Source organism: Octopus bimaculoides, chromosome 29 (genome assembly GCF_046866305.1).
Source record: "Octopus bimaculoides isolate indiv1 chromosome 29, ASM4686630v1, whole genome shotgun sequence".
Lineage (NCBI taxonomy): Eukaryota > Metazoa > Mollusca > Cephalopoda > Octopoda > Octopodidae > Octopus > Octopus bimaculoides.
In genome coordinates this window covers 3,785,264-3,813,232 of record NC_142956.1, presented here as the reverse complement: position 1 = coordinate 3,813,232, position 27,969 = coordinate 3,785,264, and the positions used below count along the sequence as shown (strand labels likewise).

At 39.7% G+C, this 27,969-nt stretch overlaps 1 protein-coding gene across 3 annotated transcripts in view; it reads right to left on the bottom strand.

The window, feature by feature from the left end:
• Positions 1-19,210, bottom strand: part of LOC149130296 (uncharacterized) — a 49,696-nt gene extending 30,486 nt beyond the window's left edge. For 2 of the 3 annotated variants that reach the window (XM_089345291.1, XM_089345288.1), the window contains exons 1-4: positions 19,030-19,210; positions 16,007-17,091; positions 2,778-2,863; positions 588-742 (exon numbers count right to left, since the gene is read on the bottom strand). In XM_089345291.1, coding sequence (XP_089201417.1) covers positions 588-742; positions 2,778-2,863; positions 16,007-16,736 — 971 coding nt within the window. In that variant the 5' untranslated portion in view covers positions 16,737-17,091; positions 19,030-19,210. Of the gene's footprint in view, positions 1-587; positions 743-2,777; positions 2,864-16,006; positions 17,092-17,637; positions 18,056-19,029 lie in introns of those variants that run through there. The other variant, XM_089345290.1, reaches the window with a different exon arrangement.
• Between the last annotated feature and the right edge of the window lie 8,759 nt (positions 19,211-27,969).

Genomic DNA, 27,969 nt, shown 5'->3' with positions numbered 1-27,969 from the left:
AGTGTGTGTATGTGTGAAACACAACAAAAATTTGTGACTGAGGAAGCTATAAAAATAAGAACTTTAAAAAAATGCTTTAGTTTCCAGAGATGACATGATGAGGCACAGTTCATGTCAGAGTCCATCTAAGAAAGTGCTGAGTATATTGTAGATGGAAGTGAGATATAATCTCTGGGAGGAAGTTTACAGATTGTTGCCAGCATAATAAGTTACAAAATTTTCTCATTTTAGAGCTGAAATAATATTTTTAGCGGAAAAATTGATTCACCTCTCTATAATCAATATTAACAGAGGACACTGCACCACACTGGATCAATCTGAAGAACTATTGGCTCTCAAAGATTATTTCTAAAACAAAACTAATCTGTTTTGACAGCAAATCTCCTAACAGATGTTTATAATCCAATAGCGAAGTGAATACATGGAGAAGAAAAAGAAAGAGAGAAACCATGTTGTTAACTACTGCTATGTTGTCATCAGGTCACACTGCCACAACTATGGCATCTTTGAATATTTAAGCTGTCTGGAATTGGAAGAAATTTAAAAACAAAAACAGATCTGGAGATTTTAGTTAATTCTGAACTTACCCAGACACAGCATAATGTAAAGCTGTACGACGATATATGTTGTCTCGCATGTCCAAATCAGCTCCAGAATCTATCAATAAGTTTATTAAATCTGCATAGCCCCATTTACAGGCCGTCATGGGGCAAGTTTTACCGTCTGAATCAGTTTGGTTAATCTGAAGAGAAGATAGTAACGACATTTGAAATAAATTAAAGGAGACAGATAGACAGACAGACAGACAAAAAATAAGGAAGATGCATAAATGGAAAAAAGAGGGAGAAGAAAAAGAAAGAAAGACGGACAAGAGACATGAACAACACACACTCACATACATATGCACACACATACTAACATATAGATAGATAGATGTGTGTGGATTTTCCCCTTGTTAACAATTAACACGGAAAAAATAGATAAATAGTTACCAGGGAAGCAAAAAATCACACAAGTAAAAGAATTTGAATAACACCTGCGTTTAACTCCATTTGTTTATTTATATTTTTATATATATATATATATATATCATCATTTTACTTCCACATCCCACGTTGGCATAGATTGTAGGAGACTTCATGGTTTCAAATGAGTCGTTATTCAAAGTTATTGACCTCCCAGGTGATTGAGAGACCCCTATCACTCTCTCCCTCTCTCTCTCTCTGTCTCTATATAAATATATATATATATATATATATATAGACACATAATTAGGATAAAGTCATTAATTAGTGATTTATCAGTGGCCAGCGTGCCAACAAGACCATATTGGTTAATTTATATTTAAAGTATAATTATAAGAATTACAATTGTAATAAAGGGCACTGGAGGGACAGCGCCTGTACGCTAGAAATAGACGTCAAACGTCTACAAACCACTTAAGTTATTATTCCGTTTAACACAAGGAAAATGCGAGGAAAATGGACAGAAAGAATTTATAAAAATATTGTGGACATATTTAATGTTGTTTTAATTAATACCGGCTCAGATTAATTTAGCTCTGGGTCCTAGTCTTGAAATGGGTGACTACTTACCCCCCCACCCACCTCACACACACACACAATAAGTAAATATTTAATGAATCACTACTTCGCTTTTGTTACTGATCCAACCTTTAATACATGGCTTCAACCAAACTCAGGTACGCATACTTTGAGTTTCATATATACATAAATTCTTATAAAATTTTCCCACAGCCCCTAAACATTAGTAGTACTGACCTCTTTGAGAAGCCCTGCTCTAGGTTCCTGCAGACAATATCCCATCTACTGACTATCATCGTGTCATTCTAACTTCCAATATTTCAATTATGAAGTAAAAGCTACAAACAATCATCATTTTTGTCCCTTTGGGTATCTTTCTCTATTCAATGGTCACCCGTACAGTTTTATAAAGCCAGATCAAGTTGGGGTTTGATTCCTATGTGACACACCAGTGCTTTCGTATGTTTGATAAATTCTGCAAAAGAATTGGTGTGGCCCTTGACATCAGTAAAACCTTCAATTGTTTGTGGCAAAAGGACTTCCTTAAAAAGTCACCATCCATCTACTGACTCCATCTGTCTCTCATCTCTTGGACTGAATTTTTCCTGCCAGAATACCCCATTGCAGTGTGTGAGGGTGGGTTTCTCTCTCACTCACAGTCTATCAATTCTGGCATGCATCAAGGTTTTGGTTGAATATTCATAAAAAGTGACAATGATGAGGATTAGAAGAAAGAGGTAAAGAAAGAAATGAAATATTATGGACAAATATATGTGGTGACTTAGGAACGTTTAATATTGTGTTTAGAAAAATAAACTGATGTCTTGCAAACAACTCTCACATGCAAGTGCTACCAGTTGAGAACTCTGCATACCAGAAGCCAGCAAGTGTATGGGGTCATCAGGAGAGAATGTGCGCTGTTTCGGGGCCTACCTCTTGACGGCATGAATGCGCACTGGACCCCTCACTGATATGAGGCCCCGCTTGCTAGATCAACTGGTTATTAAATAAAGCTCAATATTTCTCTAGCCATTGCTCATCATCCCTTTTTAACCAAATCCAGTGGTTAGACTTCTCCACTGTATTTTGGATATCAGTCAAGGTGGTATTTACCTTACAATGAAAGAAATGAAATATTATGGACAAATATATGTGGTGACTTAGGAACGTTTAATATTGGGTTTAGAAAAATAAACTGTGAAATTAGCGAAGGCAATAAACAGAGCAACTTACTTTTTCTGGATGCTCTTTTATGAAGATTTTGACTCCTTCAATGTCATCAGAAAAAATTCTTTTCATGATCTCACTAACCTCCATGTCTTTTAAGTAAAAGATGTCAAAAGTAAGAAAGTAAAACAGGTTTAATAAAACTTATAAAACGAGGTAAACAACAATATACTCAAAATGAGGGTTCTAAAATCTTGCACAACATAAATATTAGAAACTTCAGTTTATCTCAAGTATTATTTATAGCTGAACGTTCTTCTTGACACTAATAAACCTAACAACAGTCATTGTGTTGTGTCTCTAGGTTAGCTTACAGTCTGACTGGTTACAATTAAACCCACAACATTGGAAGGTACAGTCTATTAATCAGCTAGGTGGTGATACTACATCTTGAGCTATAAATCTGTGGATCATAGCCCAACTGGGTGGAGACACAAATTGATTCTATAAAAAGAAGTTCATTTAGGAAAACTAATAAAAGAATCAATAGACAATAGGGTTTGTACAATAAAACTTCCTGTATTGATCTTTGATCTTATCGCATCTGCTTTGCTACTCTTTCCATAGACACTGTCAACAAGTGGCTACTTAATACAGTTTTGCAAATATCTTTATGACTATTTCATTATTGTGGAGGCGCAGTGGCCCAGTGGTTAGGGCAGTGGACTCGCGGTCATAGGATCGTGGTTTCGATTCCCAGACTGGGCGTTGTGAGTGTTTATTGAGCGAAAACACCTGAAGCTCCACGAGGCTCCGGCAGGGGATGGTGGTGAACCCTGCTGTACTCTTCCACCACAACTTTCTCTCACTCTTACTTCCTGTTTCTGTTGTACAGGTAATTCAAAGGGTCAGCTTTGTCCCACTCTGTGTCACGCTGAATATCCCCGAGAACTACGTTAAGGGTACACGTGTCTGTGGAGTACTCAGTCACTTGCATGTTAATTTCACGAGCAGGCTGTTCCGTTGATCGGATCAACTGGAATCCTCGATATCATAAGCGACGGAGTGCCAACAAAATGGTGATAAAAAGATATATGCTATCACAAAACTATTTCATATTCAAACAATTCTTCTTTAATTACCAGAACTATTACATTTAAATTCAGGGTTAAATATTTGTTTCAAATGTTGGCACAAGGCCAGTAATTTCAGGGGACGAGGTAAGTCGATTATGCTATCACCTATTTTAACAGGATCACATGATCTTCGACTCCTTTTAGCAGAGAATTTTTCTGTTTATGCATTCATGTTGGGTCTCGTGTTTTGGGGCTGCCTTCCTCCCACTCCCTACTCTCAAAGACCCAGGTTAAAAAAAAAAAAAACAAGGGTTATAGGCAGGGGCTTTCTCGCCCTGACAAACATATTACAAAAATGAAATTTAGAAAAAAAAAAACAACCAATGAATTTAACGGCTATAAAACTGATTTACAAATTCTAAATCTCACTTGTGAATTGGAAATCCATGATAAACTGACTAAAATGTTGGATAATTAGAGGAACATTCTGTTGTGTCTGGGGAGAGTCATTCTCTTTTAGTGCCTTATAATTTGACAGACTCACCGGGGAAATTATAAGGCATTAAAAGAGAACGACTCACTCCAAACACAACAGAATATGCTTCAACACACGAACTCATATAAAGAATCTTGCAAACCAAATCTCAAAGCGAAATAAATGAAATGTTTTGTTGCAAGAGGTTTTAGCAGTTTCTAGTCTATAAAATATTGTATGAAATTAAAATAAAGTTCAATATAAAAGTATATATATGTTTGAAATGGTCGTAATGAGTGTTTAACGATGTAAGTGTGTTAATACAATAATATTTACCTCAAATAATATTTAGGGTTCAATTTCAGCCTGAAGTCCTTCTAAAATCTTGCGAGTTCTGTTCGTTGAAACAGCAGAAAGAATTATGCGACTCTTCGATGGGTTATGTATAATGAAGCATACGGAAGTTTAGAAATATGTGGGTGTTACTTTGATATATTTGTGTATATCTTTGTTTAAATGTCTGTGTGTGTTTATCTTTGTTCTAGTGTCTCTGTTGGCGGGTGTGTATATTGCTGTGTGTATATGTTTGATTAATGGGTGTGTGTGTGTTTGTTGCAGCATGTATGTATGTCGATGTTGTCCAGCATTCCCACACACCGTGTGAATATATCTTTCCCGTATCTTCCATTCCCGGCAACATTCATTCTTCATCTCAATGCCTACGTCATCGTCAATATTCTTTTCTACTCTAGACACCAAGGCCCGAAATTTTAGGGGATGGGGCCAGTCGATTAGATCGACTCCAGTACGCAACTGGTACTTAATTTATCGACCCCGAAAGGATGAAAGGTAAAGTCGACCTCGGCAGAGTTTGAACTCAGAACGTAAAGAAAGACGAAATACCACTAATCATTTCGCCCGGCGTGCTTACGTTTCCGCCAGCTCGCCGTATTACCACCACCACCACCACCACCACCACTACCACCATACTTAGAAATGGATACGTGGCGTTCAGTCAAATAATAATGTAAATAATATATATATATATAAACAAATAGTAAATGAGTATATGCATATATACGTACAGGTATGTGCATACCGACATCCACCTGTATGTATAGGTGCATATCTGGGTACAGGACATTGCAAACAAACGTAGACGAGAACATTCTACTTCATCAGCTACCCACGTTTTAACACCAGCGTTTCGACTAGCTTCGGGCAGGACGCATCGTTAAAACGGCTCTTCCCATGGATCGCAGATTAAATTTGTATACGCAAATTAAATCTAGCCATGGAGGAATGTAGTGGCGGACAAAAAACAAGACAGGAAAACAAACAGAAAAGGCTTTACGGCCAGACGAGAAAAATTATGTGTGTATGAACGCGATGAGGCACGGACCCGAGAGGGACAAAGTGGTGCGTGCGTTGCTTGGCGGAAGCCAAGGAAGGAAAGGATTATTGACCGGAAGCATGTGACCATGCCGGTAGAGGGAGAAACAAAGGGAGGAAGTAGAAGAATAGGTGAGCAACAGGGGAAAAGAGAAAGAGAGGAAATACGAGGGGGGAAAAAGAGGTACGTAGTAGTAACAGAGGAAGAACGAGAGGGATATATATATATATGCACACACACACATATATATATATATATATATATATATATATATATATATATATATGCACATATATATATATATATATATATATATATATATGCACATATATATATATATATATATATATATATATATATATATGCACATATATATAGATATATATATATATGCACATATATATATATACATATATGGTACAGGATGTCACCAACAGTAAACAACATGAAATACGAAAACAAATGAGTTCAAAACGCAAACAACGAGAGAAACAGACGTAAAACAGGAAAAATAACATAAAGATGCTCGAAATGGGGAGTAGACAGACAGCCGACAATTGATGAAGGGTCGTTCTTTGTGTTACTTGTCCTGTTTTCCATTTGTTTCTCTCGTTTGCGTATTGAATTCATTTGTTTTCGTAGTTGTTTACTGTTGGTGACATCTTGTACCCATATATGCATGTACCCATGATTGACCGCTAGCTCCAACAGTCTTTTTTTAAAAATTTTTATTCTTTCCCTGTTTATTTCCTTGCGTTCCTTTCTGTCGAAGAGCGTAGGCTCGAAACATAAAAGACTTTCTCACCTTTCCGAGAGCTAAACAAATACACCTGTTTGTTGTTTACACACCTGTCTTCGTCTTTTACTTTTCTGTAAATTTCAACTACATCATCATCAGCAGAATCAGCATCGTTTAACGTCCGCTTTCCATGCTGGCATGGGTTGGACGGTTTGACTGAGGACTGGCGAGCCAAATGGCTGCACCAGGCTCCAGTCTGATCTGGCAGAGTTTCTACAGTTGGATGCCCTTCCTAACACCAACCACTCTGAGAGTGTAGTGGGTGCTTTTATGTGCCACCAGCACGGGGACCAGTCAGGTGGTACTGGCAACGGCCACGCTCAAAATGGTGTTTTTACGTGTCACCTGCACAGGTGCCAGTCCAGCGGCACTGGCAACGACCTCGCTCGAATGTTTTATATATATATTTCTCTTTCTCTTTTCTCTTTTACTTGTTTCAGTCATTTGACTGCGGCCATGCTGGAGCACCGTCTTTAGTCGAGAAAATCAAGTTACGGGGGACGTAAACACACCAGCATCAGTTGTCAAGTGATGTTGGGGGGGGGGGGGGCAAACACAGACACACAAACACTCATACATATATATATATATATATATATATATATATATATATATATATATATATACATATATACGACGGGCTTATTTCAGTTTTTCCACTCACAAAGCTTTGGTCGGCCCGAGGCTGAACCCGGAACCATGTGGTTGGTAAGCAAGCTACTTACAACACAGCCACTCCCGCGCCTACACATTATGTGTAACGCTGAATATATATATATATATATATATATATATATATATATATATTCAGCGTTACACATAAGGTGACATTTTTGCTGAGCCAATTGGAGCATCTTCAAATAAAGTGTTTTGCACAAAGTCACAATGTATCACCGGGAATGGAACTCTTGACCTTATGATCGTGAGCCGAACACTCTAGCCACTAAGCTACGTACGTACAATATATATGTGTGTGTGTGCTTGTGTGTTGTGTGTGTGTGTGTGTGTGTAAGTACAGGCATAGCAGTGTGATAAGGAGCTTGCTTCTCAACCACATGGTTCCGGGTTCAGTTCCCCATCGCAGCATCTTGGGCAAGTGTCTTCTACTATAGCCTTGGGCTGACCAAAATCATTTCAGTGAATTCGATAGACAGAAATTGGAAGAAGCCTGTGTCAGTGTGCCTTTATGTCCACCCCACCCCACCCCACCCCACCCATCACTATATGACTTAGCGGTTCGGCAAAACAAATCGACAGAATAAGTACTAGGCTTAAACAGACAAGTGCTGGGGTCGACATTTATGTATGCATCTATGTTTATAGTTATGTATGTGCGTCTGTGTACCTCAGGACTAAATCGAATAAAACGTAAACAACCAAAATGCCCATATTGCATGTTTTTCTTTCATTTGTACATTGCATGCATGTATCACACGAGTGTACATTTCATTTCTTTCATTTTTCTTTGTGTGTGTTTGTGCTACATCTTGTGGGTGGTTTTCAGTGGCCATCCTGCCTCAGGCGTTCCAACAGAATTTTATATTATCGTGCGTTCCGCAATGGCAAGGGAGCCCTGTAGTAACGCTGTGCTCATGCGTAGTCTCTCGCATGCGTGGAATTCAACATCCAAGCTTTCCCGCTTTATTCTGTCTCTTTCTTGCTGGCCGGCGATTGAGCATGGACGTGTCTAGTTGTCTTCTCTCCATCTTTCGAACTCATGCCAGACAGCTCACATCAACATACCGACGTCCCAACAACCATGTTCTCACACACAGAAGACAAGCACAACAAACAAGAGTAAAGCTGTCTATTTTCCACCTTAAATAAATATTGTTGAGTTGATAGTTTGGAGTTCTGCGTTCCGTTCATTCTAATTTAATATAGGAAATTGGGTGTACACCTAATGGTGTATAACCAATTTCCTACAAGGTCATGTTTTCATCGGCGTTGGTTTGTCCGTCCGTGTGAAAAATAACTCAAAAAGTTGTGAACAGTATTTGATGAAACTTGCACGAAAAGTTCGTAATGACACAAGGAACAGATGATGAAATTTTGGTCGTGATCCGGGAATTTTTATGGATTCTTGAAGGATTTTTCATTTGTTATATTTACTTTACATGAAGTATTACAATGTTACAGTCTTTGATTATCTCCCTTGAAAACACGTTCATCATTTCCACATAACCTATAGTGTTGTTGCTGTTTCCAAAGTTTATTTTCGTTTGTCTATTAGTAATTTTACTCGCGTATCTATCTTAAAATGAGCTGCTTGGCGGAGGTCTTTGGAGGATGACAAGCCTTGACTATTGGGATCGACTCAAAAAGCTCGGGCTTTGCTCTCTCCACCGCCGCTGTGAGCTCTATATCATCTGTATGATGTGGAAAATATTCCATCAACATTGCCCGTCTTTAAAATTCGTTTGAGGCTTGGCTCCCATGCCATCCGTCCACTACAGAAATGTTCATGTCGTATCACAACACTATGACAGAACTATTTCACCTCAGTTGGCCCTGCTCTCTTCAACATCGTGCCAGACACACATAAAGGAGGAAAGAGACTTCACGGCATTCAAACGATCATCCCTAGATGATTACCGCTATAGGAAAGTTGGTTATACATCATTAGATGTATACCTGACTTTCCTATATAAAATTAAGAATATATAACGGAACGCTGAACTCCAGACTATCAACTTAAACAACATTTATTCAGGTGGTAAATATATACATCTTTAGCTCTTGTTGTTACAGCTTCTGTGTGTGTGAGCATAGTTGTTGGGACGTTGGTATGTAGATGTAAGCGAGCTGTCGAGTGTAAGTCCGAAAGATGGAGAGTGACAGCTAAACACGTAAAGAGACTGTCTCCAGAGTTGGAATGTTGGAGACACTGCTTGACACGTCCATGCTCATGGCCGGCCGACCGAGAAAGAGAATGAATTAAGCGGGAAAGCTTGCTTGTTTAATTCCACGCATGCGCACGGCGTTACTACACCCCCATCAAATACCAGATATGTCTCTGAAAACAATAACCCTCTGTTGGAATGGGCTACGGTTCCCCAGAGCTGACTGTGTATCTCTTCCAGGTGGTGCTATTAAATTAGACATGGCCTGAGTCAACTTCGGCCGAAATTTATCGAAGTAATCTAATCCATGCTGTAATCTTTTAATCAAAGCATGACAACGTGGGTAGAGGCTGATATCTTAACATTTCTGATGGTCTGAAGTATACAAAAGTTATTAAAGATTTATATAGAACTACATTCAGGGTATGTCTATAAGCTATTGTGTTTAGACCTGGTTTCTGTCCTCAAACTGTTCCGTTTTGTAGATGCAATTTTTTTTTTTTTTTTGATAAAGCACTCCGAAATTAGAAATCTGCACCAATCTCGGTCCCTTGAGCATCGGATAATGGATTTTGAACTGTGTAAAGAAACTGATTGTGGTGGTCGTAGTTTTGACAGTGATTGTGGTGAAAGCAGAGACAGGGTTGACGATGACAACGGTCGAGATAAGAATGGGAGGAGGATAAAATAGTATTGGTGGTGTTATAATGGCGACAGGAGCGGTGTGATGTGTGATGCTGAGGTGATGGTGGTAATAGTGGTTGTGGTGGTGAAAGTGACTGTCAAGGTAACCGTCATGATAACATTGATGGCGGTGTATGTGGTTGAAGTGGAAGCAATGACAATGCTGGTGGTTGTGGTGGTGGTAATAGTGGTAGGATAGTTGTTGTGGTGATTGTGATATGGTGGTAGTGGTGGTGGTGGCTGTGTGTGTATCACTCAAGTTTTAGGTAATTGTTGTTTCTGTTTAGTTGTATGGTGAAACTAGCTTGCTGTTGTCATTGATGCATTATAACTGCTTCAGATGATTCCTGTTTTTAAAGGGTTCTTTTTTTTAAAAATCATATGGCTGTGTGGTAAATAGCTTGCGTACCAACCACATGGTCCCGGGTTCATTCCCACTGCGTGGCATCTTGGGCAAGTGTCTTCTACTATAGCCTCGGGCCGACCAAAGCCTTGTGAGTGGATTTGGTAGACGGAAACTGAAAGAAGGTCGTCGTATATATATGTGTGTGTGTGTGTTTGTGTGTCTGTGTTTCTCCCCCCAACATCGTTTGACAACCGATGTTTGTGTGTCTATGTCCCCGAAACTTAGCGGTTCGGCATAAAGAGACCGATAGAATAAGTACTAGGCTTCCAAAGAATAAGTCCTGGGGTCGATTTGCTCGGCTAAAGGCGGTGCTCCAGCATGGCCACAGTCAAAAGACTGAAACAAGTAAAAGAGTAAAGAGTATGGCTGTGTTAATTTTTTTTCTTTTTTTACCCCCGCCAAGGAGGTCATGTTTTTGCCGGCGTTGGTTTGGGAAATTGGGCGGTTTTCAGTATGCGTGTATATGGGTGGAAATGAGCTGCTTGGCAGAAGCCAGCGCTCTCCGACTGCTTTTCTAGTTCATTCTGAATTTATTCCTTTATTTATTCAATATTTTCTCACTTCGAACCAAGAAGTATAACCTGCACACATGGTCAAACATGTGAAAACCGTCTGCCGCACATTCAGACGCACCCTTTTATTGTTCGTCCACCTTGAACCCAACTTTCCCAGACTATAAATAGTCGAAAGTGCTGAATATACTTTCTTTGAAGAAGGACAGGAAAGCTTTACGAGAGAACAAGACAGGAGACTAGTCTTTCATAAACAGGAGTATGCCTACGTACTTGCATGCGCACCAACATATGAGCGTATACATAGATATACTGGCACTCCGTCGCTTACGACGACGAGGGTTCCAGTTGATCCGATCAACGGAACAGCCTGCTCGTGAAATTAACGTGCAAGTGGCTGAGCACTCCACAGACACGTGTGCCCTTAACGTAGTTCTCGGGGATATTCAGCGTGACACAGTGTGACAAGGCTGACCCTTTGAATTACAGGTACAACAGAAACAGGAAGTAAGAGTGAGAGAAAGTTGTGGTGGAAGAGTACAGCAGAGTTCGCCACCATCCCCTGCCGGGGCCTCGTGGAGCTTTTAGGTGTTTTCGCTCAATGAACACTCACAACGCCCGGTCTGGGAATCGAAACCGCGAGTCCGCTGGCCTAACCACTGGGCCATTGCGCCTCCACATACATACGTACACTCACGCAAAAATTCACATACGTTCTTTCTCTCTCTCTCCTCCCACCGCTCTCTCGCCTCATTATATATTACTGTATGCTCCCCCTTTCTCTCTTAACTCATTCTCTCCCTTTCGACATGTATTGCTACGTCACTCCGCTTCTCTTAACCTCCCTCTTACCTCATACTCTCTCTCTCTCTCTCTCTCTCCCCTACTCATATATATTACTATATCATTCCGTCTCATTTATACTCTTACCTTATACTCTCTCGTTTTCCCTCCCTCCTACAACACACAACCGACATCTCCCACTTTGTCTCTTTTCTCTCAGCCCCTTACTCTATCGTTTACCTCACCCTCAACCTCAATTTCTCAATCTGTCTCTCTCCCCCTCCCTCCCTTTATGACTTTCTTCTCTTTGTCTCTCTACTCATACTGCTCCTCTATTTCTATTCATTTCTTTGTTTATTTCCTTATTTCTTTCTATCTTCCTTTCTGTCTTTCTTCTTCCTTTTCTTTCTTTCTTTCTCTCATTCTCTTTCCCATTTCTTTTCTTTCACTCTTTATGACAGAATAACCTCGCGTTTCCCCCCCCTCTTCTCTCTTCCTTCCTTTCTCCCACCCACCCATCCTCTCTCCCTCACGCAACCTATTCGGTTGGTTACTCTCTTTCACTTGTTTCAGTCATTTGACTGCGGCCATGCTGGAGCACCGCCTTTAGTCGAGCAAGTCCGCCCCAGGACTTAATCTTTAGAAGCCTAGTACTTATTCTATCGGTCTCTTTTTGCCGAACCGCTAAGTTACGGGGACGTGAACGCACCAGCATCGGTTGTCAAGCGATGCTGGGGGGACAAACAGACACATAAACACACATATATATATACATATATACGACGGGCTTCTTTCAGTTTCCGTCTACCAAATCTACTCACAAGGCTTTGGTCGGCCTGAGGGCTATAGTAGAAGACACTTGCCCAAGGTGCCACGCAGTGGGACTGAACCCAGAACCATGTGGTTGGCAAGCAAGCTAGTTACCACACAGCCACTCCTGCGCCTACGGTTACATAATTATTGCGGCTTTTTTACAACAAATTTTATTCAACAAAAACAACAACAACATGTACAAAAACATCTTTAAATGATTATTCTGGAGCATAGTCACCATCCACTTCAATTACTGCTTCCCATTTGCTTGGCAGACGATCAGACCGTCATTTAAAGATGCTTTTGTTAAATATTGTTATTATTGTTGTTGAAAAAAGGACGCAACAATTACACACCAACCCAATAATTATCTTCCTTGCATAATTATTTCGGCCTTTGCTACAGACACAGACCTCTTTATTGTCTCGTATCGTTCGGGAAGCAGCAAGCAACGACCATCAAATTTGTAATGTATTTCATATAGAAATAGGAGACTTCACGAAGCGTCTATAAAATGTGTTGTCCAACAAGTGGTCTGGCAATATGCTAGAAATAACAGCTCAACACACTATATTTTGCATTGGTTTTCATGAAAGATTGAAGGACACTTTACGAAGCGTCTGAAGAAATCTTGCCCAACTAGTGGTCCTTATGTGATACTAGAAATAACAGTAATTTTTCAGATTAACACCCGCACGATCTTCACTAGGGTTTTAGGGTTAGGGTTGGGGAATTCCGTCCCTAACCGTAACCGTAAAACTAACCCTAACCCTGACCCTAACACCCTAGTGAAGATCGTGTGGGTGTTAATCTGAAAAATAACAGCCAAGAATCTTAAAGTTTTATAGGCGCAGGAGTGGCTGTGTGGTACGTAGCTTGCTCACCAACCATATGGTTCCGGGTTCAGTCCCACTGCGTGGCACCTTGGGCAAGTGTCTTCTACTATAGCCTCGGGCTGACCAAAGCCTTGTGAGTAGATTTGGTAGACGGAAACTGAAAGAAGACCGTCGTATATATGTGTATATATATATATATATATATATATATATATATATATATATATATATATATATATATATATATATATATATATATATATGTGTGTGTGTGTGTGTGTGTGTGTGTGTGTGTGTGTGTGTGTGTGTTTGTCCCCCCCCCCCCCCATCGCTTGACAACTGATGGCGGTGTGTTTACGTCCCCGTAACTTAACGGTTCAGCAAAAGAGACCGATAGAATACGTACTAGGCTTCCAAAGAATAAGTCCCGGGGTCGATTTGCTCGACTAAAGGCGGTGCTCCAGCATGGCCGCAGTCAAAATGATTGAAACAAGTAAAAGAGTATAGTTAGAAAATACTTTCTCAACCCCTCCCATATTAATATATCGCCCCACCTCACACACTTTCTATAATATGTGTCTCTTACTACGCATGCATACACACATATAAACACATGTGTGTAGGTATATTTTGTTCCATCAAGAGCGCAGTTCGACTTGAACAGTTATTTTTTCAAAGCTATAATGGAAGTGACAAAGGAGAATATTCAGCATATTTTGAATTGTGAGTTTGATAAAGGCAACAACGCAAAGGAAAGTGCTAGGAATATTAATGCAGTATATGGGGATTGGACAATAAGCGTAAGCCAGTGTCAACCGGAAATTACAGCCTAGAAGACGCGCCTCATCCTGCAAGATCTACAAAGCTCGATGAGGACGTCCTGCAAACTGGCTGTTATTTCTAGCATGGCATGGATTCATTGGAGAATATTTTGACAGTTGTGTTACACTTTTCTATGAAAAAGAATGCAAATTTTGCTGCTATTTCTAGCATGAAGTGAGGCCACCTTTAGCACAGTGTTTCACAAATCATTCTTAAAGTGTCCTTCAATTTTATACAAAAATCAATACAAATTTTAGAACACTTGGGTGTTGTCTCTAAAATGGTGTAAGATCCCTTTCAAACAGTAATTTTGTGTGTATTTTGAGTGTCCTTCCATTTTATATGAAAAACAAGGCATATTTTAGCATTTGGTTTGTATTTCTAGCGTCGCATGAGACCACCTGGAGACCAAGTGAAATTCAGAGCACTTCACTGTTATTTCCTGCACAATGCCAGAACACCTAATGAACAGTATTTTTTGAGACATCATTCTAAACTGTCCTTCACATATTATATGGTAAACAACAAATCAAATTAAATTTATTGACAGAAGAGCACAATATGCTTGGCCATGTGTATCTTGGTAAACAGATGCCAAAGGAATGTGAGTGCCTTTGAAGTAAACAAATGAGTGAATCGATTCATAATTAAAAATAATTTATTCATTGGACTTCATTTGTCGTTGGTACACATAATTCTTCACTACATGCAAAATGTTGACAACTGCTACGAGTTGCTAGAAATAGAAACAGGGTACATCTGTGGAAATGATATGTCAGGAATGAATATGTTTGTGTGTGTGTGTGTGTTTGTGTACGTAGTTCATCTGATGCAGTAGTCTACCATGGAACTTTGAACATTACTCTGGGTCTATGCGAAGTACAGAGACATCTTTATGTCTCTGACATTACTGAGACAAGACATGTTGCCTCTGTTACAGATGTCAAGTAAAAGAAAGAGAGCATTCTATTTACTGTTCCGTTTTTATAAAAATTTCTTAGCTAAGCTAGGTCAGAGTAACAAAAGATATTTTATAGGTTATCTAGGCTGAACTGAATTTAACCTCACATGTTGAAGAAGTGGATAAGTTTATCAAAGTGGAACAGAGTTGACAAAGAATAGTGAGAAATCTACTCCCAAATGTTGTTTCTCTATTTTATGGAAATCATCATAATTTGGACACTTGAAAACCTATCTCTGCAAAGTTTAATTTAAAAAAAAACATTATTCAGAAACTATCAAGGCATCAGTCTTGTGTGGGGCACTAAACTACACTTATGCCTCATGATCTTCCTTTGTGATTTCTTCTGTTTTGTTCTTGGGGTCATTCTTTACATAAATATTTCCCTTTACAATATTCCTGAGTCTAAAAAATTAATATTGTAAGTTATTGTGTAACATAATGAGTGAACCATTTAAAATACAATAAACAATAAAATATGCTGTAATTACAGGATGCGATATTCAATAAAGAATAATATGTAGAGTTATCAGGAGGAGGAGGTTTGGTATAAGGGGTCCTTACATCATGGAAAGTAGATACATGAGTGGGAGGTGAATATTGAAAAGAAACAAGTCTCAACTACAGAAACTAACCTTCCTCGTATGAATATCTTTGTGTCTCGTTAAGTTACTATTCCGACAGAATGATTTACCACAAACATCACAGTGATATGGCTTCTCTCCTGTGTGGACACGTTTGTGTTTCTTTAAGGCATCACTTTGAGAAAATGATTTACCACAAACACCACAATTATATGGCTTCTCACCTGTATGAACACGCATATGTTTCTTCATGGCATCACTTTTAGAGAATGATTTACTACAAATATCACAATGATATGGTTTCTTACCTGTATGAATACGTTTGTGTATTACCAAGGCACTATTTTCAGAGAATGATTTACCACAAATATCACAGTGATATGGCTTCTCTCCCGTATGAATACGTATGTGTTTTGTTAAGTTACTATTGTGATAGAATGATTTACCACAGATATCACAGTGATACAGTTTCTCTCCTGTGTGACTACGTTTGTGTGTAGTTAAGGCCCTATTTTGAGAGAATGTGTTACCACAAATATCACAGTGAAATGGCTTCTCTCCCGTATGAATAATTTTGTGTGTAGTTAATGCACTATTTTGAGTGAATGCTTTACCACAAATATCGCAATGATACGGTTTCTCTCCTGTATGAATACGTATGTGTGCTGTTAAATTATTACTTTCAGAGAATGATTTACCACAGATATCACAATGATGTGGCTTCTCTCCTGTGTGAGTACGTTTGTGTTTCTTTAAATCATTACTTTGAAAGAATGATTTACCACAGATATCACAGTGATATGGCTTCTCTCCTGTATGAATACGCTTGTGTTTTGCCAAGGCTCTATTCTCAGAGAATGATTTACCATAGATATCACAATGATATGCTTTCTCTCCTGTGTGAATACATTTGTGGGAATTTAGGTTACATTTGAGAGAGAAGACCTTTTTACAGATGTCACAGTCATAAGACAATTTTCTTTTCTCTTTCATTTGTTCAGAGGAAATCAATTCTTTAAGCTTCTCTCTCTTTTCCATTATTTTCCTCTCAAATCCCAGTTAAAATATTTTTCTTGTTTTATTCTTATACTTAATTCCTTACAAATACTTCTGCTGTTGTATTTCAATCCAGTGTTGCCTTTTTCTAGCAGCAATTACATAAATTTATCCAAGTTTCATCAGCACAGAAGCTCCTCTTCTTCACACTCCAGTCAGTGTTGTTCACAAACTTGGCTAATAGTATTATTTCAGAGCAAATGTTTCACAGGAATTCTACGACAGATTTGCAGAAACAATGTCCTACTTCTGTTTTGTATAATATTTTCTTTAAGTCTTCATTAAAATGGTAAATACTGAGGCCGTTTCTTCTGTTAAATCAATGGCATCTGATGTTCTGAAATTATATGGAAACAACAGTGTAAGATACAGAGGCTATGTCAAAAATACAGATTCATTTCTGTTGAGATAAACTGTAAGAATAAGTATTTAACAGCTGAATATTTTAATTTATTAAAATCTCCATCACAGAATCTTGTGTGAAGCTTACATATCCACACATATCCATACAGTGTACATACACACACAAGCATCTACATATATAGATGTGTGTATATGTATATGTCTATGTATTTACACATATGACCGAGTCTGTGCATGTGTGTATTTACTTGCTGCGTACATGGATCTGTTCCTGCCTGTCTGGCTATTTACATGTATATATATACACAGAGGCACAGGCGTGGCTGTGTGGTAAGAAGCATGCTTCCCAACCACACGATACTGGTTTCAGTACCATAGTGTGGCACCTTGGGCATGTGACTTCTACTATAGCCTCGTGCCAACCAAAGCTTTGTGAATGGATTTGGTAGACAGAAACTGAAAGAAGCCCATCATATCTATAATATTCAAGACGAAAGATGTGTATGTATGTGTGACTGACCATTAGTTTGATCTCACGTAAAATCAATGTTTTTCAGCGGATTTCGTGTATTCTTGGAAAATATATGAAATATGTTCCACAGAAGGTTCTACACTCTTTAGATTTGTCATTTATGGAGCAATGGGGCATCTAGGATCAGAAGGACAGAAAAACCTTCTATAGAGGCTTTTGTGGACAAGGGTCGTAACAGTTTGCGAAGTAACGGTCAGAAATTTATTGTCTCCGTTATACTGGAAGAGGTGTGTGTGTGTGTGTGTGTGTGTATTGCCTCATTTTCAGAGAAACATCCCACAACACCCACAAACTCATACAATACATTGCAGATATTATTTATTTCTGTGGCTGGAAATGTACATTACATTTGATGTCAGCATAAAGTGAAAGTGAGAAAATTGACAGGGACGTGTGGATGCGTTGACGAGGGGTGTGAGACAGAAAGTGTGTGTTGTGTGTGTATGAGAGAGGAAGAGAGAGAGAGAGAGAGAGAGAGAGAGAGAGAGAGAGAGAGAAGATATGTGTTGCTGTGTGTGTGAGAGAGAGAAAATCTTACATTTTTTTTATTTGTTTTTCCTCGCATCTCTTTTGAATGAGTGTGAGTGATTCACAGAGAGAGAGTGTATCACTGTGTGTGTGTGCATGAGAAAGAGTGTATCACTGTGTGTGTATGTGTGTGTGAGAGATAGCGAGAGAGCGTAAATCTTATCTATGTACTTTTTCTCGAATCTTTTTGTAGTGTGTTTGACTGAAAGAGAGAGAGAAGGTGTCTTCTATGTGTGTGTGTGTGAGAGAGAGAGAGAGAGAGAGAGAGAGAGAGTGTGTGTGTGTGTGTGTGTGTGTGTTTCATCGGATGTAATTCCTGAGTAGTTTCTCCTACATACTCTACGCCACATTCATCGCAACTAATCCAATAAATTACATTTATAGAGTTACAACGAAAATAAAACGTAGATTTTCCATTTCCAAACTTGGCAACGATGGACAGTGTAGAAGGAAGCTTCCACAGAAAGAAACAAGACACCAAACCCACACAAATTGCAGACACCTCTCTTCCATAGCTAGAAATAGCAGCCAAATCCCGCACGAATCAAGGACTTTTCTCATTCATAAATAGAAATAGCAGCCAGATCCCGCACAAATCAAGGACATTTCTCATTCATAAATAGAAATAGCAGCCAAATCCCGCACAAATCAAGGACATCTCTCTTCCATGAATAGAAATAGCAGCCAAATCCCGCATAAATCAAGGACATTTCTCATTCATAAATAGAAATAGCAGCCAAATCCCGCACAAATCAAGGACATTTCTCATTCATAAAACCTAGAAAAGATACGAAAAATTTTGGCGCCAAAAGTCTCCAGAATTAAAAACAGAATATTTTCATTAATACTTACGGAAATGTCTCATAAAGGATCGTGTTGTTTATATATGTGGGTATATGGCAATTGAGAAACGTATTTTAAGAATTCTAAATGGATTTATTATTATCAGCTGATTAAAAGAAGTTCATTGAAAGGACATTGAACCGGAAGTCAACATCAATCAGGAATCACGTTTCAATGCGCATGCGTATATTCCACGCCTGAAATATTTGAAACAGTAATGTCTAATTATCTCCCTTTACGTATTATTATATTCTATTCTATTTCAGGCGCAATGGCCCAGTGGTTAGGGCAGTGGACTTGCGGTTTCGATTCCAAGACCGGGCGTTGTAAGTGTTTATTGAGCGAAGACACCTAAAGCTCCACGAGGCCCCCGGCAGGGGATGGTGGCGAACCCTGCTGTACTCTTTCACAACGACTTTCTCTCACTCTTTCTTCCTGTTTCTGTTGTGCCTGTCATTCAAAGGGTCAGCCTTGTCACACTCTGTGTCACGCTGAATATCTCCGAGAATTATGTTAAGGGTACACGTGTCTGTGGAGTGCTCAGCCACTTGCACGTTAATTTCATGAGCAGGCTGTTCCGTTGATCGGATCAAGTGGAACACTCCACGTCGTAAGCGACGGAGTGCCAGCAACAACAATTTTAGGCACAAGGCCCGAAATGTTGGAGGAGGGGATAGTATGCAACTGGTACTTAATTTATCGACCCCAAAACGATGAAAGTCGATCTTTATGTATCGGAATATTGAGATCATTCAGTGTTTGTGTTGTCGTTTTCCAGATTTGCATTTCCAAAGGTATTCTTGGATAATTGTTGACAAGTTGTCTGTTGATTGTTAAATAATTGTTCCTTGCTTCACAGGCCGTTGCGAGGGAGGTGAGAGAGGATAAGTGATACATTAATATACATTGAGGTGGGAAGTTATAAAAAGAAAGAGAGAAGAGACAGAGAAGGCAAATGATATATATGTTTTGAAAGAGGGGGTAGATATGTTTAGGAGAGAGACAGTAAGAGACAGACAGATTGACAGAAAGAAAGGAAGACAGTAAGAAAGCTAGAGACAAAGAGATCATGATATATTCGTCTTGGTAAAAGTGGACGAGTTTAAGCTGAGATTGAAAGAGTGAGAAAGAGAGAGAGAGAGACAGGGGAAGAGAAATGCTTAATATTATAGCGAGGGGAGAGAGTGAGAAAGACGGAGCGAATGTGTTATATATATATATATAAGAATTGGATGAGATATGACGGCTCGGCCATCTCTCCCTAGTTCTTATATTAATCATTAAATCCAGAAATACAACACGAGGGATAACGGTAACAACAGATCAATAATTTATTCCAGGTTGGTGTAGAGCCGTTTTCGTTCCTGTGTGAACAGGCATGCCGCTGGGATACCAAAGAAGCTTTGACCACAGGTCGGGGGTCGAGTTGAGAGAGCCTGGAAGAACGTCTTGTCACGACAGCTGCTAGAGAGAAAAGAGATCGAACGCTATTGCTCTCTCTCCACCTGTTGCATTGCGCATGCGTGCTCGAGTACTTCCGCTGACGGCAAGTCCCTTGCACATGCGCAATGGCACTTCCCAAGATGGCGGCCACACGCGCCACTACATATATATATATATTGAGGAGAGGGAGAGAAAGAAAGATCGAATCAAATGTATGTTGGAACAGATGCGTAAAGAGAGAAGGAAAGAGAGAGAGAGAGAGAAAGACAGAGCGTTTTGGCACATAACAAACAACAACAAGGAGAACAATTACAATCAAAACACAAAACAAATAGAAGACAACGTTTGGTGCCAACACCACCAAACCCACAAATGACCCAAGAAATATACAAAGAAATGCAATCTCGTCAAGAGTGTAGTGGCGCGAAATTATAGCCGCCATTGAGGAAGTACAATCTGCACATGCACAAGGGACTTCACCACCGGAAACCCCTCGAGTGCGCATGCGTAGTAAAACCAGTACTTAAAGAGTTACTTTCGTTTTATAACTCAGTTGAGTGAGAGACCTTCGACGTGAGAACACCTCGCTCCTCAACGAAGCACTCTTCACCACGATGCCATCGATGTGATAGCTGCTTGCTCCTCTGGCATGCATCAAGGAAGCTCTTTACCTTCCAATTCCGATAACAACCGAATCAGCGGCTGCTAAGCTGAATGACACAGGATTTGTAAAACCAAGCATCATCCAAGAATAAAACTTATTTTTATTATGTTGTTAATTGTTCTACTGTATCTTCATATATAATTATGTTGAAAGGTGATAGAGAGAGACTAATGTCTCTATTGCAATTATCAACCATTTACAAGAGCAACAAATCAACAAACAAAACCAAACGACATCACCATCAACACGAAGAAGAGAAACAACACCATCACAATTACCCCTGACACCGAAACCAACTAGAGAAACAACACCACCACCAACATCAAAAGATAGACCACCAGCAGCACCAAGAACAACAACCAAGAACAACAAATATCAATGAAGAAAAGACAAATACTAACCCTAATTCCCCAACAACACACACACACACCACACAACACAACAACGTCTAAAAGTACACACATAGAACCAGATGCCTTGCCCTTACCGCCTTCTGATCCGTCGGACTTTTCGTCTAACGATGAAAGTCCAGTAGAATGGCAAATAGCCACAGGGGGTAAAAGACAAAGATTTTTAAAAAAAGACAAGATCAAACACAAGCAAAGCAGGGAGGTACACAACCCCTGAAAGCCCCTTACACAACCAAACCAGCACCAACACCACAAAAATGCATACAATGCTCTCTGCTATAAACACAAAAGACACAAAACTAATGAACAACCTCACACAAACATCTGTGAAGATGACTTCAAAAATAACAATCACCCACGAACAACACCACCAGAACATATTAAAATAGTACACATGACACAAACACGGCACCACACACTCAAATCCCTCTCTCCAAATGCGGTAGGGAGAATTCCAAAAATTCCTATCCAAAAAATTATTTAAAGACCTCCTCCAAGACACTTCAAAGGAGGACGAATGTAAAACTTTTGAAATGAGTAAGTAAGCTTCTTTCTCGTCTCTTTACTGTTTCGACAAAATTATGTTTAAATTAGGTTGTGTAAATGTATGTGGCTTGGCGTCAGCTTGGAAACAAGGTTATCTTCTAAATGACATCAAGTCACAGAACGTAGAAATCATAGCTATCAGTGAAACCAGACTCAGTAACCCGCGGGCCTTCGCGTCCATGTTTGGCGGACAATTCGACATTTATTTTTCTCCCTGTCTACCAAACATGGGTGGTGGTGGTACCGTAGTGCTTTTTCGGAAGTCTGAACCTAAAAGTAAGGCCAATATTCCTAGAACCGGAAGGTAGGCTGGTTGTCTTGGACGTCGATGGCAGAAATGTGTGTGCTTTCCGTCAGATGGCAGTGTATGCACCGTCCTTAACGGGTCGGCCAGATTTCTTTAGACGTCTACAGGTTTTCTTGGGAACGTCTCGACCTTTACTGTTAGTAGGGGACTGGAACGCCATCTTGGACACGCATCTAGACTATGTGGGAATGGATAGGAGTAGAAGGGGATGTAAGCGCCTTAAAGACCTGCTCAGACGTTTCCATTTGTCTGACAGGTTCCGACTCGACCATCCAAATGTGCTACGGTGGACGTGGACAAACCGCGTCGGATCGGCGAGATCATATGTAGATAGAGTTCTATGTAGGACAGCGGATAGAGATAGTGTAGGATGTCCACAATTTAAAATAGTCAGCTACACAGATCACAAATTTGTGATGTGTACGCTCGACTGAGATAAGTCACATAGGCAGGGTCCCGATTACTGGAAACTGAACGTGTCGCTCTTAGTGCAGCAGGTTTACAGGAACTGAATTAGCGAGTTAATTAAGAGGGCGTTAACAGGTGCCATTGTTAACAACCCCTGGTAGTTTGCCCTTAAAATGGCAATTAAATCGGAATCGATTAGGTTTAGCAAAGAATTAGCGATAGATCGAAATAGAGTAGAGGGAGACTTAGTTAAGAAACTAGAAGAAGCACTTACAACTGGCAGCGCAACCAACGTTGGCTGTAAGGATGGCCCTCTCCCAACACCTCAACGCCAAACACGAAGGTTGCGTCGTCAGAGCTAAAATGCGTGCCTTAAGGAACGAAGGGATCGAAGCTGCGCGAGAAGCCCGTCACTCTGCTCAACGCAAATTTGAAAATTTTGGCCAAAACAATAGCCGAGAGGCATGTGCTTGTCATTGATAAACTGGTCGACAAGTCGCAAACATGTGCCATGCCGGGCAGAAGCATCCATGACAACCTCCACCTCATGCGCTACATCTTGGACAGGGTAGTTGAGGATCCTGGCATGGGTGGGGCGCTGATCAATCTAAAGCTTTCGATAGGGTCGACCATCAATACCTGGCGGCTGGCTTTGGTCCCATCTTCCACGGTTGGATCGCTGCCTTGCATAGTGGCATCCAATCAGTAATTCAGGTAAACGGTCACCTGTGACAACCGGTCGACATCACGCGTTCGGTCCGTCAGGAATGTCCCCTGTCGGCGCTTCTGTTGTATTGACTCTCGAGCCACTACTGCGGAAGCTGGCGACACTGAGGGGCATCCCACGGGAGCTGGGTTGCGGGACGAGCGTGTCGGCATATGCGGACGATGTCACCATCATAGTGTCGAGCCAAAAGCCCATCGAGATGCTAGGCGAGATACTAAAAGAATACGAAACGGTGACAGGAGCAAAAACTAACCCTGAAAAGTCAGTGGGTTTGCTACTCGGCACCTTGAGAAGTAAGCCCATACCGTCCATATACAATAGATGGCTTATTTTCTCATTGTCGATTTTATAACCATACTCAGAACTTAATTTCTTTATTGTTTTTAAAACTGGTACATATTCTATCGGTTTCTATGAGGTGAACTGCTATGTTATGAGGATGTAAACACAGCAACACTGGTGGTCAAGCGGGATGGATGGGCAAACACAGTCACGAAGACACACATACAAATATATATAATAATATTTTTGTTTATTATATAGGCAGCACTGTGACAACGTGAGACACTATATATATATATACATATATATATATATATATATATATATATATATATATATATATATATATATATATATATATATATATATATATATATATATATATATTATATACATTATATTTAAATAACATATAATCAGACACAAAAACTGACATATGCAAATTTTAGAAATATATATAACGTATCACTCATTAAGATCTTAAAAAATATTAAAAAATTACAGATACATAAATATATAAAAATATGATATACATATATGGGGAGAAAAACTATATTGAACTATAAAAATATATATTAACATCTTAAAAGGTATACATTGAAAACATTGTCCTACTTAAAGATTAAAGGTGTTGTTAAGAAATATTAAAAAACTTAAAGTGAAAATCCTTGCGAGAAAGTGAATAAATGGATGTTTTAAGCATGGAGGTTGAAGTTCCCAATAATTAGATGTAGGTACTCCAGTTTAAATACTTAAGTGGTGATACTTCGACGGCCGTTTCAAGGGTATATAAATCCATAGAAATGAAGGATATTCCTATAACTATTTTAGACATTGCAGCTTTCATCATGGAAAAACGTATTTAAATGCAGGAAAAAGTTTATATGTATATACATACAAACACACACACACGCACACTCACAAACAGACGATCACACATACACGCACACACACACACAAACACACACACAAAGACGCATACACATATACACACACAGATACGCCTATACACTTACACATACACTCAAACACTTACACACACACACACACATACACACAAACACATACACAAAGACGCATACACAAACATACACTTAGAAACGCACACACACACACACACACACACAAATCCCTTCAACTGAGAAGAGTCAGCTGTTGTCTTTTGCCAGCGAGAAACCTCAAATCTTGTTCGCTGCGAGTGAAAGGAGTCAAAAGGCCTCGACATTTTGCAGATTTTCTCTTCGCAGTTATTCCCCTTTGTATGTATTATCATTAAGAGTTTTTCAGTTCTCTCCCTTTATTATTTTTTGGTTTCTTTTTTAAACAAAATGTTAGTTCCTTAATTTCTTCTGCAAATTTTAATCTCTTATAACTTGAGTTCTGTAGAAGACAACAATTTCTCTGTAAAAACCATCCTTTTTGCAACTCATTATACTTTTGAAATTTCTCTCTACTTAAATGTCATTTTTATAATGTCTTTGTTATATTTAAGAACAACATTTCATGGTGTAATGATGAATATCTCGGAATCCCGTTCAGCTTATTTCTCCAGTTTTAGAATTTAATGATAAAGTCCCCATGAAAAATTCGTTACCTGTATCTCTCGTGATGAATATGTTAAGAATAAATCCCTGTAAAGAGAAGAATTTTTTAAAATCCTTCTATAAATTTGCCTCCGAAATTCATTTTCAGCAATGGGAGTCATAGCTTCCCAACTCTGTGGTCTTGGTTTCAGTCCCACTGCATGGCACCCTGGACAAATGTCTTCTGATATAGCCTCGGGCTGAGCAAAACCTTGAGAGTGAAAGATAGTCAGCCTCGATGAGATGGAGTTTGGTTTCGTGCCTGGGAGAAACACTAGTGAAGCTATTTACCTGTTCAGGCCACGATTTCGTGGACGGAAGCAACATTTATTTGGGTGTTTGTGTCAGTGTTTGTCCCCCAACCGTTTGAGAGCCTGTTTTGGTATATTTATGTACCTGTTACTGAGCGGTTCAACGAAATAGACGAATAGAATAAGTCCCAGGGTGAACAAGAAAAATAAATTATCAATGGTGTCGATTCTATCGACTAAAATTCTTCAAGGCGCTGCCCCAGCATGGCCAAAGCGAAATGACAGAATCAAGAAAAGATTTCTAAAAGGAGTGTGTGTGTGTGCGTGTGCATGTGCGTGCACGCGTGTGTGTGTGTGTGTGTTTTTTGTCCATATTTATACTGTGTATTTTCCTTTTATATATATATGTGTGTGTGTGTGTGTGTGTGTGTGTGTATCATCATCGTCGTCGTCGTTTAACGCCTGCTTTCCAAGCTGGCATGGGTTGGACGGTTTGACTGGGGACTGGCGAGCCAGATGGCTGCACCAGGCTCCAATCTGATCTGGCAGAGTTTCTCCAGCTGGATGCCCTTCCTAACGCCAACCACTCCGAGAGTGTAGTGGGTGATTTACGTGCCACCGGTACAAGAGCCAGTCAGGCAGTACTGGCAACAGCCACACTCAAATGGTGTTTTTATGTGTCACCTGCTCAGGAGCCAGTCCAGCAGTACTGGCAACGCCCTCGCTCGAAAGTTGTTTTTCATGTACCACCGGCACAAGTGCCAGTAAGGTGACAATGGTAACGATCATACTTGAATGCTGCTTTTTACGTACAGCGTCCCTGTACATGGCTCGGACAGCTCCCTCTAACCATTCATCTATCCCTAGTTTCCTCATTGACCACCAGATATGGGATCAGGGGACCCTGTCGAAGGCGTTCTCCATGTCAACGAAAGCCAGGTACAGATGTTTATCTTTCGCTAGGTATTTCTCCTGCAGCTGTATTACCAGAAATATAGCATATATATATATATATATATATATATATATATATATATATATATATATATATATATATACATATATATATATATATATATATATATATATATATATATATATATATATATATATATATATATATATATATATATATAGGATCACGGTTTCGATTCCCAGACCGGACATTGTGAGTGTTTATTGAGCGTAAACACCTAAAGCTCCACGAGGCTCCGGCAGGGGATGGTGGCGAACTCTGCTCTACTCTTCCACCACAACTTTCTCTCACTCTTACTTCCTGTTTCTGTTGTGCCTGTAATTCAAAGGGTCAGCCTTGTCACACTGTGTCACGCTGAATATCCTCAGAACTACGTTGAAGGTACACGTGTCTGTGGAGTGCTCAGCCACTTGCACGTTAATTTCACGAGTAGGCTGTTTTGTTGATCGGATCATCTGGAACCCTCGACGTCGTAAGCGACGGAGTGCCAACAACAACAATACAACATACGCATACATTCATACATACGTATGTGTGTGTGTGTGTATATGATATGTATGTTTATAAACAGTGTGGACGGAAGTTTAGACAGTATGAAGATGGAGAAGTGTCCCCACCGGCGCAGTAAATGTGGTGAAAGTTCTGTGCATGTTGTATGGCTGGTTCGAGTCAGAGGGTTTACTCTCAGTTTTTGGTCGTAAATTGGAGAAAACGGACGCGCGGAGAGCGCCTCCTAGTGGCATAAACCCATATCTGTAGGATTTGCTTTTTACTCCTACATGGAAATCCCTCCTATTGGTGAATTTTCTTCGTAATATTTTTATTAATTGTTATGGTGCTCATTGTTCATTGTTGTCTATGTAAATTCCTACTTCCCATTATTCGTTTACTGATCTGAATACTTGATTTGGGACCCTCGCGGTTTAACGGCAATAGCGAAACCGGATGTGTAGTGGACGATAACGGAAGTGACAGGACGGATGAAAGATAACTTCTTCTCTCAAAACCTTATCTACTTTTTTTTAAAGTCCCACTGGGAATGGACGGTGAGAGTCAGAAGAGAAGTGATATCTTTCTCTCTCTCTCTCTCTCTCTCTCTCTCTCTCTCTCTCTCTCTCTCTCTCTCTCTCTCTCCCTCTCTCTCTGTCTATCTCTCTCTCTGTCTATCTCTCTCTCTCTCTCTATGTGTCTTCCTTTCACAGAATGTGACTGTGTTAAAACTGCTTAAGGAGAATGGACCTCCCGAAGCATGAACCGAATCCTTAACTATTTCGTTCATCTTCCTCCAATGGATATAACTCCCCCAACCGTAATCCCGAGTTATGTCCCGTGTCTCATAATCATTTGAAACG